This window comes from Mesocricetus auratus, unplaced genomic scaffold (genome assembly GCF_017639785.1).
Source record: "Mesocricetus auratus isolate SY011 unplaced genomic scaffold, BCM_Maur_2.0 Super-Scaffold_100030, whole genome shotgun sequence".
Taxonomy (NCBI): Eukaryota; Metazoa; Chordata; class Mammalia; order Rodentia; family Cricetidae; genus Mesocricetus; species Mesocricetus auratus.
The window spans coordinates 3,682,811-3,703,749 of NW_024429211.1; the positions used below are offsets into that span (position 1 = coordinate 3,682,811).

General features: G+C 37.7%; 1 protein-coding gene across 6 annotated transcripts in view; it reads left to right on the forward strand.

Annotated features, from left to right (window-relative positions):
- The window catches only part of Snurf (SNRPN upstream open reading frame), a 128,643-nt gene that overhangs the window by 53,274 nt on the left and 54,430 nt on the right, over positions 1–20,939 (forward strand). Inside the window, exon 1 of one of the 6 annotated variants that reach the window (XM_040733341.1) lies at positions 5,371–5,399. The exons of 4 other annotated variants lie outside the window; for them this stretch is intronic. In XM_040733341.1, coding sequence (XP_040589275.1) covers positions 5,386–5,399 — 14 coding nt within the window. In that variant the 5' untranslated portion in view covers positions 5,371–5,385. Of the gene's footprint in view, positions 1–5,370; positions 5,400–8,841; positions 8,871–20,939 lie in introns of those variants that run through there. One more of the 6 variants, XM_021223385.2, reaches the window with a different exon arrangement.

Here is a 20,939-nt window from a genome sequence, read left to right on the forward strand (position 1 = left end):
CTCAGGTATCACCCCACTCCCTGGGTCTCAGGTTGTTGGAGCCTGCTCTAATGTGTTAGCTAGGGTAAAAGGAATGTGATGCTAGGGTTGAGAAATGGCAGTTAAAAGGAACTGTGGCAGAAACACAGGATAGTGACAACGTGGAAGATGGAGTAGAGTATGCAAGTAGCGTAAGTGAGATAGATGTCCTTGTGCTGTAAGTTGAGAAATTAAGAGATTTTGCACCTCTGACCTAGGAGAATGGCAGCTATTCCTCAATCGGCTGCTACAATAGGTGTTGGTTTTCTGTTTTTCTTCTATTTCCACAGCCATAACTTAATATGGTTCTAAGAAGAGCTCTCCCTGTAAGTACTAGTTGGAGGATCTGTGCTGAAGGAAGGAAAGGCTAGAGATTTATTTAACCTGATTATCATAAATGGAAGATTGTCTCAAAGACTCCCTGTGTATTTCTTTCCTCTTCCTCTTTAAACTGGACTGGAAGATATTATTGGCGAATGTACTACTCAAAAGTTACACAAGTCTGTTTGAAGCAACCACCATTATTGATGGAAAGCATGAATTTCCTTTCAGAGTCATATTTTTATTTTTGCAAATAATTCCCTTCCATGATTTAATAATGCACAGTGCAGATTTTCTCATTTGAAATAATACTTAATATTTCCTTGTGGATTTCCCTATCCCATAGGTCTTTAACTTGCAGACAATAATATTTTTAGGTCAGTATTATGTGAAATTTATTGGAAGAATGGAATGCATGCATATTGAAAATTAGTAGCTGCTGAGCAGTGGTGGTGAGTGCCTTCAATCCCAGCACTCTGAAGCTAGAGTCAGGTGTCTCTCTGAGATCCAGGCTGTCCTGTTCTAAAGAGCACTTTCAAGGACAGCCGAGATAATTATAAAGGGAAACCTAGCCTCAGAATCCAAAAATAAAATGAAATTTATGAGTTTATCTAGATATTTCTTTGTCTGAATGCTCAGGAGCGATGTAAGTTAACATAGCATTAAAGTAAATAGCAGATCTGGATAGAGAATTTAGCTGTTGAAAGCACTTAATGGTAGGAAAACGGCTGAAGTCCAGATCCTAGTTCCACCTCAGCAATCACATAAACATATATAATCATAAAAATAAAATTAATATTTATCATGTGAATAGTTATAACTATTTAACTTAATAACACATGGCTGTACTTTCGACACTCAAGTGCAGAACCTGGTAGATCTGTTTGAGTTTAAACCCAGCTTTGGCAACAAATTATATTCCAAGGACAGCATGGGATAAAAATGAGATTATGCCTTAAAAATTAATGAATAAACATGAAATCAATTACATGGTAGGTAATTTTTTATGTCAGTAAGAAATTTTATCACGGAAATGAAACCCAACACTTTTATGAAAACAAGAGTTATTATGTCCATGGTAAGAATTTCCTGTTACTTGAATACTCATGAAATTTTAAAAATAAGGAATGAGTTAATCCAGGTTAATACACAATGTTTTTAAATGTTGTATGTTTTAATTGTTAGTGATGTCTTTTGCCAGTGCATCAAGGGTCTAACATTTTGTGCATTCTCTAGTTTGGGTTATATCTTTTCTCAGGAGTCATTGTTAAACAGATATAAAGTAGAACATGATTTGTGATTATATAATCCACGTTACCACCCAAACCACCGTTAATTTGTTCGTGATCAAATTATACAGATGATTATGAAAACCGTCTGTTTCAATACTGGCAATAAGAAAGATTAAAGCCCATGAATGCCTGCAATGCGTCATAAGGTTCAGAAAACATTGATTCCCTGCAGCCTGGCAATGATACGTGCATGCGTGACTGCAGGGTTGGTCTGTGTCACTAGGGCATTCTGGGCTTTGGGAATGTGATCATTAATCAGTGCAGCAGCAGGAGCAGAGGGAGTCAAGATGCCTGTCACATCCACCTGAGGAATCCTCAGCAAGACAATACAGCAACCCAGGTCAGTTCCCTCTGGGGCCTGCTGTGTATTTAATAGATGGATATTATATTTGAACACTAACTGTTGGGATTAGAACATTATTCTATAGATATCAAGACTTTGAAGTATGATACCACAAATCTATCAGATCAAAACCTGGATTCCTTTGTTCTTCGAGTGTCATAATATCTGCACAGTGCCCCTCCCCATGCTCCCTCAATCTATCCTGACTCTTTATCTAAGGAGTCTTCCAGGGTGAACACTTACATTTCAAAGTCCAGGCAGCGTTGTGGATTGTTCGTGTCTGTGAGTAAGAAATGTGGACCAAACAAAAAAGGGCATTCATTCTGGTATAGGGATGTTGCACAAACTTAACATTCTTAAGAGGCATCAAATTAGGTGTCTGTCACACACTGAAGGATGTGAAGGGAAGAATGTGTGTGAATCTTAAAATACATATTAGCAGCAGATTATTGATACAACAGTTCACGGTCGTTTCCACCTGCAAGGTGATGAATGGTTTAGAGGGTCAGGTCAGTACGATTTCTGATGCTATGTTAATTACAATTAGCGAACGGGTTTGCAAAGCAGTACAGAGTGGTACAGAATGAATTTTGGTGTGTGTGTGTGTGTGTGTGTGTGTGTGTGTGTGTGTGTCTATTCCACTTGAGGATCACAAGTTAAGACTGATTATGTCAGCAGAATGGACAGTGTGTTGATACATGAAGTGTAGTTCACATACAAATCTATCGTCCATCCAGTAGTATAGAATAATAAATGTTTGTCTATGTTCATGTCTGGTGATCTAGTATAATCATTTTGAATATCTTTGGTGTCTTTACACATTTTTTATATTTAGATTTTGAAAGGTTTTCCTGATGAGACAATAGACTGACAGTTTGAGAAATACATAGTTTTGAATGTCATCTATTTCATGATTATGAGATATGCAAATGGCATGGAGAATTTTTTCTTCAGGCACACTCTGGTAGTGAAATTCATAGGGTGTATCCCATTTTTACTTGTTTATTTCGACTTGTAATTGTGCTTTGGTTTTCATTTCACAATGATGTTTTATTTAAATTTTCCTTTTACTGATAATTGATTCTTTTCTCATATACTATGTCATGATTACAGTTTTTCTTCCTCCTACTCCTCCCAGTTATTCCCCATCTCCATGAGGGCCATGTCTGAGTCTGTGGTGCTGCTATAATTGGAGTCTGCATTGCTGTCAATTGTCCATGTTACAACAGGGGAGAGGAAGGAAGCATGGATGTTGAAACCTGAGGACTGTGTCAGAACTATGCACTGTCCCTGAGATATCTCCCCCAGCCACTCCCTAGATTCTGCAGTATGTAAGCTATCCAACACTCATGGTAAAGCTCCCTTATACACCTAGGAGACATGTTCCCACCCCTCACTATGAGAAGTGCTGTCTTCTCCCTTCAGCTGAGGGTTTCAGTCCCAGTGGCCAGCACAAGCCAACCGAGGTACAAAACACATCCTGTGTTTCAAGGTGTTGGAGACTGCTCCAATGTTTTTAGCTCGTGTAAAATAAAGGGATGCTAGTGTTGAGAAATGGCAGTTAAAAGGAACTGTGACAGAAACACAGGATAGTGCTAACATGGGAAGGGAGTAGAGTATAGAAGCAGACAAGGTGATATAGCTGTCTTCCTGCTATAAGTGGAGGATGTAAGAGGTTCTGCACCTCTGACTTAGGAGGATGGCAGCTGTTCCTCAATTGGCTGCTACAATAGGTATTGTTTTCCTCTCTTTCCCCTATTTCCACAGGCATAACTTAATATGGTTCTAAAAAGAGCTCTTGCTGTAAGTACTAGGTGCAGTATGGGTGCTCAAGGAAGCAAAGGCTAGAGATTTGTTTAAGCTGTCTATCATAAGTGGACGATTGTCTGGAACAATCCCTATGTATTTCTTTCCTCTTCCTCTTCAAACTGGACTGAAAGACATATTGTGGACTGTACTTCTCAAAAGTTCCTCAAGTCTGTTTGAAGTAACCAACATTATTGATGGAAAGCATAAATTTCCTTTCAAAATCATATTTTGTTTTTGCAAATATTTCCCTTCAATGATGTATTAATGCACAGTGCAGGTTGTCTTATTTGAAATAATACTTAATATTTCCTTGTATATTTCCGTATCCCATAGGTCTTTGGCCTGCAGACAGTGATATTTTTAGGTCAATGTTATGTAAATTTTATTGGAAGAATGGAGTGCATGCATATTGAAAATTCAGTACTTGATGGGCAGTGGTGGTGAGTGCCTTCAATCCCAGCACTCTGAAGCTAGAGGCAGGCATCTCTCTGAGTTCCAGGCCAGCCTGGTCTAAAGAGCAATTTCCAGGACAGCCAGGACAATCATAAAGGGAAACCTTGCCTCAGAATACAAAAATAAAATGAACTTCAGGAATGTATCTAGATATTTGTCTGGTTATTTGAATGCTCAGTTGGGATATAACTTAACATAGCAGAAATGTAAATAGCAGATCTGGAGAGACTGTTTGGTTGTTGAAAGCACAAAAGGGCTGAGGTCCAGATCCTAATTCCATGTCAGTAATGTCATAACCACATATAATCATCAAAAGTAAAATTATTATACATCATTTGAATAGTCATTACGATTTAACTTGATAGCACATGGCTGTACTTTCAGCACTCAAGTAGCAGAAGCTGGTAGATCTGTCAGAGTAACCCCAGCTTTGTCAACAAATTGTATACCAAGGACAGCATGGGCTAACAATGAGATTCTGTCTTAAAAATTAATAAATAATCTCGACATAGATAACATAGTAGGCAATTTTTTAAAAAGTCAGCAAGAAATTTTATCACTGGAAGGAAACCCAACACTTTTATGAAAACAACAGTTATTATTTCCATGGTAAAAATTTCATGTTACCTGAACACCCTTGAAATTTTAAAAATAAGGAATGAGTTAATCCAATTTAATACCCAATGTTTTTAAATGTCGCATCTTTTAATTGTTAGTGATTTCTGTTGCCAGTGCATCAAATATCTAGCATTTTGTACATTCTCTTGTTTGGGTTATATCTTTTCTCAGGAGTCCTTCTTAGACAGATATAAAGTAGAACATAATTTGTGATTACGTAGTCCACATTGCCACCCAAATCACCATTAATTTGTTAGTGATCAATTTATCCAGATGATTATGAAACCGTCTGTTTCAGTACCAGCAGTAAGAAAGTTTAAAGCTCATGAATTCCTGCATTGCATCATTAGGTTCAGAAAACATTGATTTCCTGCAGCCTGGCAAAGACACGCGCATGCGTGATGGCAGGGTTGGGCTGTGTCACTAGCGCATTCTGGGCTTTGGGAGTGTGATTATCAAATCAGTGCTGCAGCTGGAGCAGAGGGAGTCAAGATGCCTGTCACATCCACCTGAGGAATCCTCAGCAAGACAATGCAGCAATCCAGGTCAGTTTCCTCTGGTGCCTGCTGTGTATTTAATAGATGGATATTATTTTTGAACACTAACTGTTGGGATAAGAACATTATTCTATAGATATGAAGTCTTTGACTCTTAGGTATGAGATCAGAAACCTATAAGATCAAGACCTGGCTTCTTTGTCCTTTGCTGTGTCATATTAGCTGCACAGTGCCCCTCCCCATGCTCTCTCAATCTGTCCTATCACTTTATCTCAGTAGTCTTCCATGGTGAGCATTCACATTTCAAAGCCCAGGCAGCATTGTGGATTATTGGTGTGTGAGATTAAAAAATATTAACCAAACAAAAATGAGCATCTGTTCTGGTATAGGGATGTTGCACAAATGTAACATTCTTAAGAGGCATCAAATTAGGTGTCTGTCACACACTGTAGGATGTGAAGGGAAGAAGGTGTGTGAATCTTAACTTACATATTAGCAGCAGATTAGTGACACAACAGGTCACGGTGGTATCCACCTGCAAGATGCTGACTGGTTTGCAGGATCAGATAAGTTTTATTTCTGATGCTATGATAAATACAATAAGGGAAAGGGTTTGCAAAGCAGTAGAGAGTACTACAGAGTGAATTGTGTATGTGTGTGTGTGTGTGTGTGTGTGTGTCTGTATGTGTGAGTGTGTGTGTTCTACTTGAGGATCACAAGGGAGGACTGGGCGTGTCAGCAAAATGGCGAGTATGTAGAAACATGTCATGTCTTTCCCATACAAATCTGTCATTCACACAGTGGTACAGAATAAAAAATGTTTGTCTATGATCATGTCTACTGATGTAGTTTAAATATTGTGAACATCTTTTTGTTTCCTTATGCATTTTTTGTTTATGTGTATATTTAATTTTTTGAAATGTTTTCCTGACATGACAATAGACTGACAAAATGAAAAAATGTAGTTTTGTAATGTCATCTATTTCATATTTATAAGATATGCAAATGCCATGGAGACTTTTTCTTCAGGATCTCTCTGGCAGTACAATCCTTAGGGTGTGTCCCAATTATGTTTGTTTATTTGTTCTTTGTAAAGGGATTGTACTTTGTTTTCCATTTCAAATTTATGTCTCACTTAAACATTTTGCTTTTATTGATAATTGAATCTTTTCTCATAAAATATGTCATGAATACAGGTTTTCTTCCTCCTACTCCTCCTAGTTCTTACCCATCCCCATGACGGCCCTGTTAGTGTATGTGTTGCTGCTATAAGTGGAGTCTGCACTGTTGCTCATTGCCCATGTTACAACAGGGGAGACAAAATAACCATGAATGTTGAAACCTGAGGCCTTGCTGAGTCAGACCCACAATTCACTGCCCCTGGGATATCTTTCCCAGCCACTCCCTAGACTCTGCAGTATGGAAGCTGTCCAACACTCATGGTAAATCTTCCTTATACACCTAGGAGACATGTTCCCACTCCTCATTATGGGCATGGAAGTGCTGGTTCCAACCTTCACCTGGGAGTTTCAGTCCCAGTGGCCAGAACTAGCCAACTCAGGTATCACCCCACTCCCTTGGTCTCAGGTTGTTGGAACCTGCTCTAATGTGTTAGCTAGGGTAAAGAAATGTGATGCTAGGGTTGAGAAATGGCAGTTAAAAGGAACTGTGGCAGAAACACAGGATAGTGACAACGTGGAAGATGGAATAGAGTATGCAAGTAGAGTAAGTGAGATAGCTGCCCTTGTGCTGTAAGTTGAGAAATTAAGAGGTTCTGCACCTCTGACCTAGGAGAATGGCAGCTGTTCCTCAATCGGCTGCTACAATAGGTGTTGGTTTTCTCTCTTTCCCCTATTTCCAGAGGCATAACTTAATATTGTTCTAAGAAGAGCTCTTCCTGTAAGTACTAGTTGGAGGATCTGTGCTGAAAGAAGGAAAGGCTGGAGATTTGTTTAACATGCTTATCATAAGTGGAAGATTGTCTCAAAGAGTCTCTGTGTAATTCGTTCCTCTTCCCCTTCAAACCGTACTGGTAAACATTATTGGGGACTGTGCTACTCAAAAGTTCCTCAAGTCTGTTAGAAGTAACCAACATTATTGATGGACGGCATAAATTTCCTTTCAAAGTCATATTTTTATTTTTACTAATAGCTCCCTTCCATGATTTAGTAATGCACAGTGCAGATTGTCTCATTTGAAATAATATTTAATATTTCCTTGTGGATTTCCCTATCTCATAGGTCTTTAACCTGCTGACAGTAATATTTTTACATCAGTATTATGTTACATTTATTGGAAGAATTGAATGTATGCATATTGAAAATTCCATAGCTGCTGGGGACTGGTGGTGAGTGCCTTAAATCCCAGCACTCTGAAGCTAGAGTCAGGCGTTTCTCTGAGTTCCAGGCCATCCTGGTCTAAAGAGCAATTTCAAGGACTGCCAAGATAATTGTAACGGGAAAACTTGCCTCAGAATCCAAAAATAAAATGAAATTCAGGAGTGTATCTAGATATTTGTTTGTCTGAATACTCAGTAGGGATGTAACTTAACATAGCATAAAAGTAAACAGCAGATCTGGAGAGAAAGAAAACCTGTTGAAAGCACTTAATGGTAGCAAAAAGGCTGAATTCCATATCCTAGTTCCATCTCAGTAATATCATAACCACATATAATAATAAAAATTATTTTTATTTGAATAGATATTACTATTTAACTTGATGGCACATGGTGGTACATTCAGCACTCAAGTAGCAGAAGCTGGTAGATCTGTTAGAGTAATGCCAGCTTTGTCAACAAATAGTATTCCAAGGACAGCATGGGCTAACATTGAGATTCTGCCTTAAAAATTAAAAAGCAAACATGACATAGATAACATGGTAGGTAATTTTTTTAAGTCAGTAAGAAATTTTATCAATGAAAGGAAACCCAATACTTTTATGAAAACAATAGTTATTATGTCCATGGTAAGAATTTCATGTTACCTTGAAATTTTAAACTCCCTTGAAATTTTAAAAATAAGGAATAATTAATCCAGTTTAATACACAATGTTTTTGAATGTCACATCTTTTAATTGTTAGTGATTTCTGTTGCCAGTGCATCAACGGTCTAGCATTTTGTACATTCTCTAGTTTGGGTTTTATTTTTTCTCAGGAGTCTTTCTTAGACAGATATGAAGTAGAACATGATTTGTGATTATGTAGTCCACATTGCCCCCCAAACCACCTTTAAATTGTTTGTGATCAATTTATACAGATGATTATGAAAACCATGTGTTTCAATACTGGCAATAAGAAAGAATGCAATGCCTGCATTGCGTCATTAGGTTCAGAAAAGATTGAGTCCCTGCAGCCTGGCAAACATGCACGCATGCGTGACTGCAGGGTTGGGCTTTGTCTCTAGCGCATTCTGGGCTTTGGGAGTGTGATCATCAAATCAGTGCAGCAGCAGGAGGAGAGGGAGTCAAGATGCCTGTCACATCCACCTGAGGAATCCTCAGCAATACAATGCAGCAACACAGGTCAGTTCGTTGTGGGCTCTGTTGTGTATTAAATAGATGGATATCATATTTGTGCATTAATTGTTCCAAATTGGTTGGGATTAGATATCAAGTCTTTGATTCTGAGGTATGAGATCACAAAGCTATCAGATGAAGACCTGGCTTGCTTTGTCGTTTGCTGTGTCATATTATCTACACAATGCCCCTCCCTGTGCTCCCTCAATCTGTCCTGTCACTTTACATCAGTAGTCTTCCAGGGTGATCATTCACATTACAAAGCCCAGGCCACATTGTGGATTTTTGGTGTGTGAGGAAGCAAGAAATATTTAGCAAACATTTGTGTTTGTTTATTTGGGCTTTGGGGGTGGGTTATGATTGTACTTTGTTTTTCATTTCAAAGTCATGTTTTTTAAACTATTCCTTTTGTTGATAATTGATTCTTTTCTTGTACAGTATATAATGATTACTGTTTTTCTTCCTCCTACTGCTCCCAGTTCTTCCCCATCTCCATAAGGGCTGTGTCTGGGTCTGTGTTGCTGCTATAATTGGAGTATGCATTGCTGCCCATTGTCCCTGTTACAACAGGGGAGATATAGGAAGCATGGATATTGAATCCTGATGACGTTGCTGAGTCAGTTCCACTAATCACTGACCCTGACATATCTCTTCTTGCCACTCCCTAGACTCTGCAGTAAGACAACTGCCCAACCACAATTAAGATAGCTTGCCTATATACGTAGGAGATATGTTCCCACCCCTCACTATGGGCATGGAAGAGCTGACTCCACCCCTTGCCTAAGAGTTTCAGTCCCAGTGATCAGGACTAGACAGCTCAGGTACCACCCACATGATGTGCCTCAGGTTGTTGGAACCTGCTCCAATGTGTTTGTGGGGTAAAAGAAATGGGGAGCTAGGACTGAGTAATGTCAGACAAAAGAAACTGAGACTGAAACACAGGATAGATTTGGGATGAATGCCCAGTCCATACCTTGCAGTGCTCCATAGTACCCCGAGTTTAGTTTAGAAGCTGGTGATATAGAACCTAGACACAAACATTACCAAGAACAGTGTAATCAATTAACCAGCTCCCTGCACTGTCCTTGAATCCAAGAGCAGCCAGGCTCTCTATTATGTGAATCATGCTAGCAGCAAGCAGCTTCATTCTTTATCTCTGTATGCCTTTTGGCTGGCATCAGAATATTGTGAGATAATATGTTCTTCCCCATGTCTGTCTCCCAAGGATACTGAAACTCTAATATCTTATAGTATCAGATGGTAATTGAGTCACTGTGGCTAACTCATTGGCTTGGCCCACCCTAACGTCTCCCCCATCTAAGACCTAATAGAAAGGGTAAAGGGACTGGTCCTGCAAACTGATAGCCACAGGATGTGACTGACACTGTGTGACTGCATATCTGAAAGGAGTTTTGGTGAAAGTTCAGTGATGATGGTGTGCCAGAAGCCAGTGGCCTTGAAGCAGACCAATGACTTATTGTAATTAAAAAGGGAATACTGCATGACACAGCACAGCTCCTGATGTCACTTGGATGAATGAAGATTTACTGGAGAAACTGGAAATATGGAGGAACAAGGCAGGTTTTTATTTGGTTTCCTTATTTGATTTTTAATAAATTTGGGGTTTTTTGTGGGGTATGCTTTATGGGTGAAAGGCAGATATGTATGCATTGGGAGGTGAGTAGGATTGTGGTGCAAGATGTGAAATTCCCAAAGTATCAACATTATATTTTGTTAAAAAAAGAAATCACTACCTTTTCTCTTCACATAGCAAGAGTAGCATTTTTTATCTCTATGAGAGACAACCATGAAGAACACTTTCCTGCTTATTCAAAGTTTATTTCTCCATGTTCAGGAAAGAAAACATGTGATGGATTCAACAGCATGGTCTTACCATGAAATTTTGTGGGGAAATCAAGAACACTTGTGATAATCAGTATACTATTCAATACTTTCTGGGAGTCTCTGATCATCACCTCCTAGGGAAGTAACCCTTGTCTGTCACTAGGCTTTTCATTTAATAACTCATGATCCAGGAGTAGTGTTTCCATTAATGTTAAGTATTTTGTTTTAATATATTTAAGGATTTTTCATACATTTTAGTTTTGCTGAACACTGTCAACCAGCCTTCAGCCAAATCAATGCCCTAACACTATTCCTGCTCGAACAATTTTCTCCCATTGTTCCCTAAATTATACAGACTGACTGGGCTATAAACAGGAATATGTACAAATATATGTATATACAAGTACATCCTTTTAGTAGTTTATGTAGGGAAAAATGAGGTCATTAATTTAATGGAAGGATTAGAGAAGTATTAAGTATTAAGCTGGTTTTGGGGGAAAATAATAAAAATATTTTTACTTTATGAACTAAAACATATGTATGTTGAATGCCATGAAAGATAGGCCAGCTGGTAAAAGTACCTTCCTGCTAACTTATCAATTTGAAATTAATCCCTGGGTTCCTTATTGTGGAAGGAGAGAAAAGTCTACTTAAGCAGTCCTGTGATACCACACATAAAATATAAAATGTGTTTGTGCTGCTCTATACATAATAGATAAATAAATGTATACTTTTAAAATTAAACAATTACAATGATGTCAAATTTTGTTTGTGTGTGTGCCCATACTGTAAAATGTGTCTTTCCTGATATAATACAAATGATTTTCTTTGGTTGGTGTGATGGTTGATTGGCTTGTGTAGCCCTGGTTGTCTTAGACCACTCTCTCTCTCTGTTCTATAGACCAGGCTGGTCTCAAACTCAAATCCTTTGGAGATCCTCCTGACTCTACCTCTCTAGTGCTGTGATTAGAATTACATGCAACCACATGCAGATGAAATTAGTGTTTAAGCCTGGGAAGTTTTTTGTTTAATTTCTTCCTCTTTTCTCTCTATCATTTTCTTTCTTTATTATTTAAACAGGGTCTCATGTATCACTGGTAGGACTGGAAATTGCAATGCACATAGAGTGATCTTGAACTCCTCATGCCTGTCCTTCCAGCCCTTGAATGCCTACATTAAATGTGTGGACCGCACCTTCCGTTCATGCAATGTTATTAATCAAACACAAGGATCCATGCATACTTAGCAAGAACACTAATAACTAGGTATTGGATCTTCCTGGGTATACTAACCATATTTAAGCCTGTCATCCTTGTGAGGCACTGGGTGGCAAACAGAAAACACACTCAATGATATCTTTGTCAATTTTTGTCTGCTAATGCTATGCTTGAGATATTTTGGACTTGCTGGTCTTTTGCTTGTGTATTATGGTTTTTGATTTTGTGCTACTATGGACTCTATATGTTTTCGTGTTTATTTTTTTATTTCAGTTTTGTTTTAAAAATAAAGACGGGGTATGAAGTTAGGTGGGATGACATTTGGGGAAAATCTTGTAGGATTTTAGGAAGAGGATATTCTGATCAGAATTAATGATTATATTAAATTCGCTCTCTCTTAGTCTGTGTGTGTGTGTGTGTTCAGTGTGGTTATAGAAATCCTTCTAGACTATCAGCTACTTGTATCCATTTGATGTAAGACTCAAAAGATCAAAGGAACTTTCCTTAGATATCTATTTTTTAACTCAATCTTTATCAGCTTCTGTGAATACACTCATGATAACATTCATCTTGAGCTACAAATACAAATGAGTAATACAAGTAACAGTACATTACTCTGAAAATGTTTCAAATACATACCTGTCTTTTGAAACATGTTTCTTGAATTTATTTTGAAGTATGCTTAATTCTCAAAAATGTTTAGAAATAACCATGTATAATTTTTTAAATGATAAAAGCAGTGCTGATCCTCAAATGGGGGTATTATAGACACTTGTTAAACACCACTCCCCTCTGAATTCCCCCATAATCAATCTCCTAATTTACTCAGATGAACTTTTCATGTAAAGGAAGATTGATATTTATTTGTTTTTTTTTTTATTTTTTGGTTTTACGGGACATCTTCTCTATGTAGCTTTGTTGCCTATCCTGGCATTCACTCTGTAGACCAGGCTGGCCTCGAACTCATAAAGGTCCACCTGTCGTTGACTCCCAAGTGCTGGTATTAAAGGCATGTACCACCACCACACAAGCAACACAGTGGGTTTTAAATTATAAAAAAAGCATTTTTTAAAAAATCAGCAGATACCCAGTTTTCATATTCTCTAAGAAATTCATTTTGACTATACCTGCATTTCACCCAAAACTCTAAGCAACAAAACAAAATTTTAAGTACCGAGAGAAGTAAAACAAAAATAGTTGACTGAGTAAGGGTTGTGGTCAGTTTTCTCAATTTTACGTACTCTTAGTAGATTCTCTTGCACCTATACCTTCAGAAGCAGCTATACTCTGGTGCACAGTCTAGATGAAAAGCCACTCTCAGGGGTACTGCAGCTGATGGTTGATAAGAAAAACCAGCTCTCCCACTCTTAGGACCTCAGGGCTAGATCTCCCACCTGAGTTGAGGTGGGAATCTTGTCGAGGTGTCCTGAGCTGTATCTCTCCCCTATCCACGCCACCACAAGACAGATGAATAATGGGTACAACACTTCCTTGCTCATAACTTAGGAGCTGACTTACTGAGATCTCCAACAACACGGTTAGCTCTATTGTCACATAGAGTTTTAAAGAGGCTTATGACACTCTAGAACTGGAATTATACATAGTTGTGAGTCACCACTTAAGTGCTGAAAACCAAATATTCTTAACTATCAAACCATATCTCCACACCGCATAACCACTATACACTTGATCTTTCTAAAAACACACAAAAAATTGGGACTTATGCATATTACAAACAAATGATGCAAAAAGAGGCAGAACTCATCATTTCATAAAGGATATTTTCCTATTGCTAGTCAGTAATACTATAGGTATTGCACCAAAAGTTTTAGAAAAAAACAGAATTTGATGAAGATTAAATAGAAAATATTTTTAAAAGATTCATGTTCAAATATAGGACTACAAATGTTAATTTAAAATATTAAATTTAAATCTAATAGGTTTCACCTTGTAATCAAATATTACTTCATTAAATTAAACCCAAAATGGCACACAATGCAGTTAATTCAGATAGGAAATATTAAATGGTAGTTACTTTAACAAAGCAAATAGCAGGAATAATATTACAATGATTCATTTTGGAGGCTTCTTTCCTTTTATTTATGACACCAAAGAAATAATATTGGGCCATATCCATAACAGTCTGCAGAATCTTGATTTCCCTTCAGTCTAGCAAATGATTCTACATATTGATTGCAAACAATAATATGAGTAAAAGAAACAATTTCCCTGTGTCCTCCCCTTACTCTACCCTACCGCTAATTTAGTCAGGAAATATCATCTATTTCCCCTTCCCTCGGTGATCCTTATGTCCTTCTTAGGGTCGTCAACCTAGATGCCCCTCTAAAACAGAATGCATGAAGAAAATGTGATGCATTTATACAATGGAGTACTACTCAGTGGGAAAAAGAATGAGATCTCTAAATTTGCAGGCAAATGGATTGACCTAGAAAAAAATTAATTTGAGTGAGGTAACCCAGACTCCTAAACACAAACATTTAATGTACTCACTCATAAGTGATGTAAATAAAGCAAAATAACCAGACCACAATCCATAGCTCCAGAGACACTAGATAACATGGAAAACACTAAAAGAAACATTTGTAAAAATGAACTTAAAATTACTAAATATTCTTATCTGCTCTCTTCTGTAGTAAACAGTCCTACTACTTCCCAAAACTGAAACCCACCAAACCTAAATAACAGGAGAAAAAAATTATAAATCACAAACATCAGTTACAATTATATAATTATTAAAGACTCTCTTTGCTTAAATTTTCCATGAACTCAAGTGCACTAAAGAAAAATGCTTGAACTAATACAATAATGAATGGTTTTGAATGATATAAGCATGTGCTATGTCATAAAATACAAAACACTATACAAAAAAGAAGACTATAGTAAGTTTGGCTAAAAAGTGTTGTGTGACACAGCAGGGTACTTTTCATTGGTTGTGGTGTTTCCTTCTATAACCAGCTATTTTTCTTTCTCTAGTCCACTAACCTTCACATTTTAGAGACCCAGATACTGTTTCCACTGTAACCTCCGTGTCAAAAGCCTCTCAAGACTGTTCCCACACTGAAATCCAGTCCTCTTTAATGTTCTTATCAATAATGTTTCTTATCAATAATCAATAAAACATGACTTACCAAGTTGGAGTAAGACTAAGCACCTCTCTATTTATTAAAGGTGCACGAGGTGACCCAGTATGAAGTGTAGGTTTCCAAATCCAGTAAAAGAGATAGCCCCTGCTACCACAGTTAGGACTCCCACATGAAGAGAGCAAATTCCTCAACTGTAACCTTTATGCAGAATACCTAGGTCAGTCCCATGCAGGCTTGCTGGATGTTGGTTCAATCTCCGTGAAGCATTATAAGATCAAGTATATTGATTCTGTAGATTTTCTTGCGGTGTTCTTGACTGCTCTGAGTCCTACAATCCTTTTCTCCTCTTCTGCAGGATTCTCTAACCTCTGCCTAATGTTTGGTTGAGTCTGTATCTGTTTCCATCAGTTGCTATATGTAACCTCTCTAATGACAGGTGTGTGAGGTACCAAACTATGAGTAATTCGAATTTCATTAGGCATGCTTGAATGTATACTAGGTCTCTGGGTAATCTTGCATGAAGTCCATCGTTCTCCTCGAATAAGATTTAGATTAGACCAGCCATTGGTTAGCTACTCCCACTGGCAGATGGACATGGGAACATTAGGAATCAGAACAGTGTGGGAGGAAAGGAGGGGGAGTATACTGAAAAATACTATATTCTTGAGTATTATAGTAATTGTGTGTAATAATCCTGCTATATTTCATATAAACATAATATGAGATACAGCAGGGAGTGTTAATCACGTCTGCATCATGAGAGTAATTACTATTAATATAATATTGGCATTCCTTAATGTATTTACCAATTATTTGTATATCCTAAATAATTCACTTTGACTCAACAAGATTCATTTTACAGATTCTGAGAATGCTTTCCCCCATCCAGGGACAAAAATCAATGTTATATTTCTCCATGCACAGTATTTGATACTTGGTCAACAAGGAGTACTTTAAACTGAAGCTCATAGACAAAAAAACAGACTATAATTAAAAGTTTGAGATGGTTGGCTGACTTATTAGAATCTTGCAATAAAAGTTTGAGATGGTTGGCTGACTTATTAGAATCTTGCAATTGTGAAATGCTTATTACAGTATTTGGATTGCTAAAGATTCAGACACAAATTATCTTGAGCTTTGAGTACCCTTCATAGCTATTTATTACATAACTCTGTCACATTTAACATCCACTAAACTGGCAGGTAAAACTATTGGCATTTATTCATTGACCACTAACTATAGCACAGATACCCCAAAGGCAAGATAAACTATCATTAATTATTGTATAAAACTTATGGCAGAGATTTTCCCATTTTCCCACTCACTTGACTGTCATCAATACATACTTGTATAATGCAAATTTTGGGAACTTTGTTCACCTCCCTATTCCTTTCCTAGTTCCTCTCCACATCCATTCTACCCTGGATCCACTCACTTACTGTTTATCATTAGAAAAAAACAGACTTCTAAAAGATGACAACAAACCTGGCAAAATAAAACTTACTTGTATGAAACCATACTTTCATATCAAAAATTGACATTGCAACCCAACAGGAAGAATCCCCAAAATAGGCAAAAGAGTCAGAGAGATACTTGCTACATTCAGGATTCCTATAAATATACTAAGCTAATAGCTTTAATATATACAGAGAGGATCTGGTATAGCCCCTTGTATACCCTGTGCTTGCTGCTTCAGTCTCTGAGCTTATATAGTCCTTGCTGGGCTGGTTTGGAAGACCTTATATTCCTGGTGTCTACTATGTCCTCTATGTCTTGTAGTCCTTCTGCCTCCTCTATCACAGGATTTCCTGAGCTCTGAGGGCAGAGATTTGATGCAGATCTCTAAGTTAGTCACTCTTATCCCATAATGTCTGGCTATGGATGCCTGCAGCCATTCACATCTGCTGCTGAAGAAGCCTCTCTGCTGATGACTGGATAAGGCACTGACCTAGGAGCACAGGAGAATGTCATTAGGAATCATTCAATTGATACTTTAGACCCACTTGTGTTTGGTTTTATCATAGGTCTCCCGGCTATCCAGTTTATATTTCTTGGTTCCCCAAGCAGCATCAGGTATGGGTTCCTTCTGGTAGAGTGGGCCTTAAGTCAAATCAGACGTTGGTTGGGTACTCCTACACATCCTGTTCCACAATTTCCCTTGCATATTTTTCAGGCAGGACATATCGTAGGTCAGAGATTGTGTGGCTGTGTTGGTGTCCACCTTTCACTTTTGGTAGCCTGCAAAGACCTTCCCACACAAAAGGTCTAGAATATAGTGGTGAAATGTAACACAATAAATAAATGACCCAGAGACTGGTATGGGGATTTAAGCTGCAAGCTGAAGATCAGAAAAGCAAAACAGCTGGCCACTGATTCTTACCTCCACCTCAGGCTGAAATGTGATCCTGGCTCCAGCAAACCTCAGACTGAAACCCCAGACCACTATGCTCTCCTCAACAAGGCTATCAGTTTATGAAAAGCAACCCGTTTTAGCATTTACATCTGATTTTAGAGAGATTTTCATGGGACTCCATGGGTGAACAGCTCAACTGAATGCTTGAAGTCCTGTTTGGCCTAAAGAGTGGCAGGTTTGAGACTTCATTACCCCTATTAATAGGATTCTTCACTAGGATCATTTTCATAGATTACAGGAAGACTGCACTGCACTAATAAACCTAAATTATTTTCATGATATTGCAGAAAAGCATCAATCTATCCTATCCCGTTTATTTGTATTTAACTGGTCACTATACTGGAAATGAAAAGAATTTATTTTATTGTTAGAGCTCAAAATAGATTTAAATTTGTTTCAGAATTATGGGTCTCTGCCTATATGACAAATGACTTCACTTACTATCTTGAAATCAGTATGTGTACACAACTGAACTTGGGATTTCTACATTCGCTGAATACTTCCCATTCACTTTCTTGTTCCTCACTTCTTCCAGTGAGATCTCTTCATACTTTGGCTAATTCCTAACCTCAGATCCCAAATCTGTCAGGAAATGTTTTCTGTTTGCTTGTTTGTTTATTTGTTTTGTTAGGTATGATCACTTTTTTATTTCTGGTTTGTTTACTGAGGTCTCACTCTGTAATCCAGGCTGACCTTCACCTGTTGTCTGCTACAGTGCTTCAAATGCAGGCATCATCCTCATCCTCATCTTAAAAATAATGGTTTATGTTTCCTTATACTTATAATAAATATAGAACCAAATATAACAATGACTTAAAGTGTGGTAAAATTTTGGCTTATTATTGAGAAACTAATTTTAACTTAATTGAAAGAAACTAGTTTTTTGTCATATAACTTGATTATTGTTTTCCATCCCTCTATTTCTTCCAGTTCCTATACAACTACTTTCCCATCGTTCACTGGAAAACTGTCTTCTCAAGATTAACAACAGAGAACTGGGATTTATATATAAAATAAGTTTGTTTCTATTTACATAAAAAGTTAAATAGATTAATAACGTAATAAAATGAATACACGGATTGTAGTAACATGGAACAAAAAACAATTCGAAATTGAACAGGACAAACTGAAGGAAAAGGAACAAGGTTCAGAGACCTGCTCTTTTGCACACTCAGAAATCCTATAAATCTCTCACCTAGAAGCCATACCATATGAGCAGAGCATGCATTAAGACCCACACACCTATGAAGCTGCCTCAGACTTTGTAAATTCGTATGTGCATTGATTTAGAGTCCATGTTTTGAGGTTGTCCTCCATCCCTCTAGATCTCAAATTCCCTCAGCCTCCATTTTCCGTAGGTCTCTGAACTCTGATGGTAGTGATTTGTTGCATAAAATAAGTTTAAGCCTGAGTGCTTTATGGTCTCTCCCTCTCTGTATAATATCTGGTTGGTGGAGGTATGTGTATTTTTCCCACTTCTTGTAGAAGAATGTATCTGTGACGATTACTGTGCTAAGGACCGATCTCTGAGTTTGTCATAATTTCATTAAGAGTCGTTGAATGCAATACTTTTTAGAATACTACTATTATATTTTACTTTAGTTCCTGGGCTGAATAGTGACAGGTTCTTTGTCACCCAAGCAGTGTCGGGTATGCATTTGATCTCATGAAATGGACCTTAAGTCAAAAGAGATGTTGGTTGTTTCCTCCCATGCCCTGGCCAGCAGGGCACAATGGGGGTTGAGCCCTTGGGAACCTGGAATGGTGGAGCAAGATATACAAGAAACAGACAGCAAGAAAGACATTCAGATCAAGCTGCAAGATTTTATTTTCTTTAGGCACATTATGTAGTACTTAAAGTGGACGCTCAGGGGTGTCGGGTGGGATGGGGTGGGGGAGTGGGTGGTCATTGCCTGGTAATTGGGCCAAGGAATGTTCTTGGTCACAAACCAAGGAGAGTTTTTGGTCACATACTGAGGGTGTTGATGGTCACAGACCACTGAGGCTGAGCAGCAGGAATGTAGATGAAGATAATTGAGGTGTTAGTAGGCTGGAGGTCGCCAGGTGAGTCACTAAATAACCTAATTGTAGAGAGAAGAGTTGTTAAGTAATCTAACTACAGATTGCTATCAGCTATTCCTGTGAGCCCAGGTTCTTCTATCAGGAGGTCACTCAGCTACCACAGGATACCTAAGCTACCTTCCTGTGGGGGAAGGTGAATGAGCTGTTTTCATGGGCTCTTGTCAGCCTTTAAAGTTTATGTAAGGATTGCTCCTGGCACTCCTGCAAGTTTTGTTCCACAATTTCACCAACATATCTTGCAGGCAGGACAGGACTACAGATCAAAGTGTTTTGGCTAAATTGGTGTTTACTTTCTCTTTTGGTCCCTTGCAGAAAAGCTTTAACTGCTAGTGTAGGACAGTAATGCCTGAACACAAATTCAGTTCAAGACCATTCTGCAAAGCTTAGTGATACTACATCTCAAAATAAAACGTGAAAGGCAGGGGGAAAATCATCACTGAAAGAGTGTTTGCCAACCATACACAAAGTCCTAGGTCCTCTCTCTAATATTATTAAATGAATTATTTAAAAGTACTTGTTAATTCTAGACATTGGGTCCTTTTAATTTTTTATTTAAGCTATTTAGTTTTATATCAATGAGCATCAATTTGAATACAAAATTAGGGTTTCTGAGTTTCATTTTCCTATACCCCATGCATTCTGTTTGGGCCCTATTCAACGTGCACCCATTTGCCTTTTATGTCATTTAAATAAATGAACCATTTACTTTCCAGCAAATAACTGTATGTGCTTTCAGAAGAGGAAACTGGAAATACTGCCATTTTCAAGTATATATTCATTCTCATACTACTTTCACTTTGGAATTTTTCTTCACCTCAAGGATTGCCTTATCTTTTGATGTCATTCATATTTTTTATCTAGATTATGCATATGGAATTAGGTAAATTTACCTCCCTAGCCCAGTTCTACCTATTTCTCTAAATACAAACCTTAATTTATTTGGTTTTTTTGTTGGTATTTTTAACACAATGTCTATGTATCCAGACCTATCTTTCTTGGAACTCTCTGTGAAGAATGGTGGCCTTGAACTCATACAGAACCTCTTACCTCTGCAAAAGAATTCTTGTCATTAAAGGTCTGAACAATCACAAGAATCAAAGAATAAAACAAAGATAATTCCTATACTTTTTTAAGCAAAATACTTTTGCATTATTTAACTTAGCAGAGCTGAAGACCTGTAACTGGTATTTTGATCATTTTGAATATTTTCTGGTTTAAAGTTGGATTATCTCATATTGACTTCATCAATGTTGATTTTATTTGTTTTTCTCACCAGCCTAAACATCACCACCACCACCATCACCATCGTCATGTTCAGGTAGTTTAACTTATTTTTTCTCGACCTTTCCTACCTCTTTTTAGAAAACATCACTTTTCAGGTATACTTAAGAGTTTATACCTTTCTTATGTTATG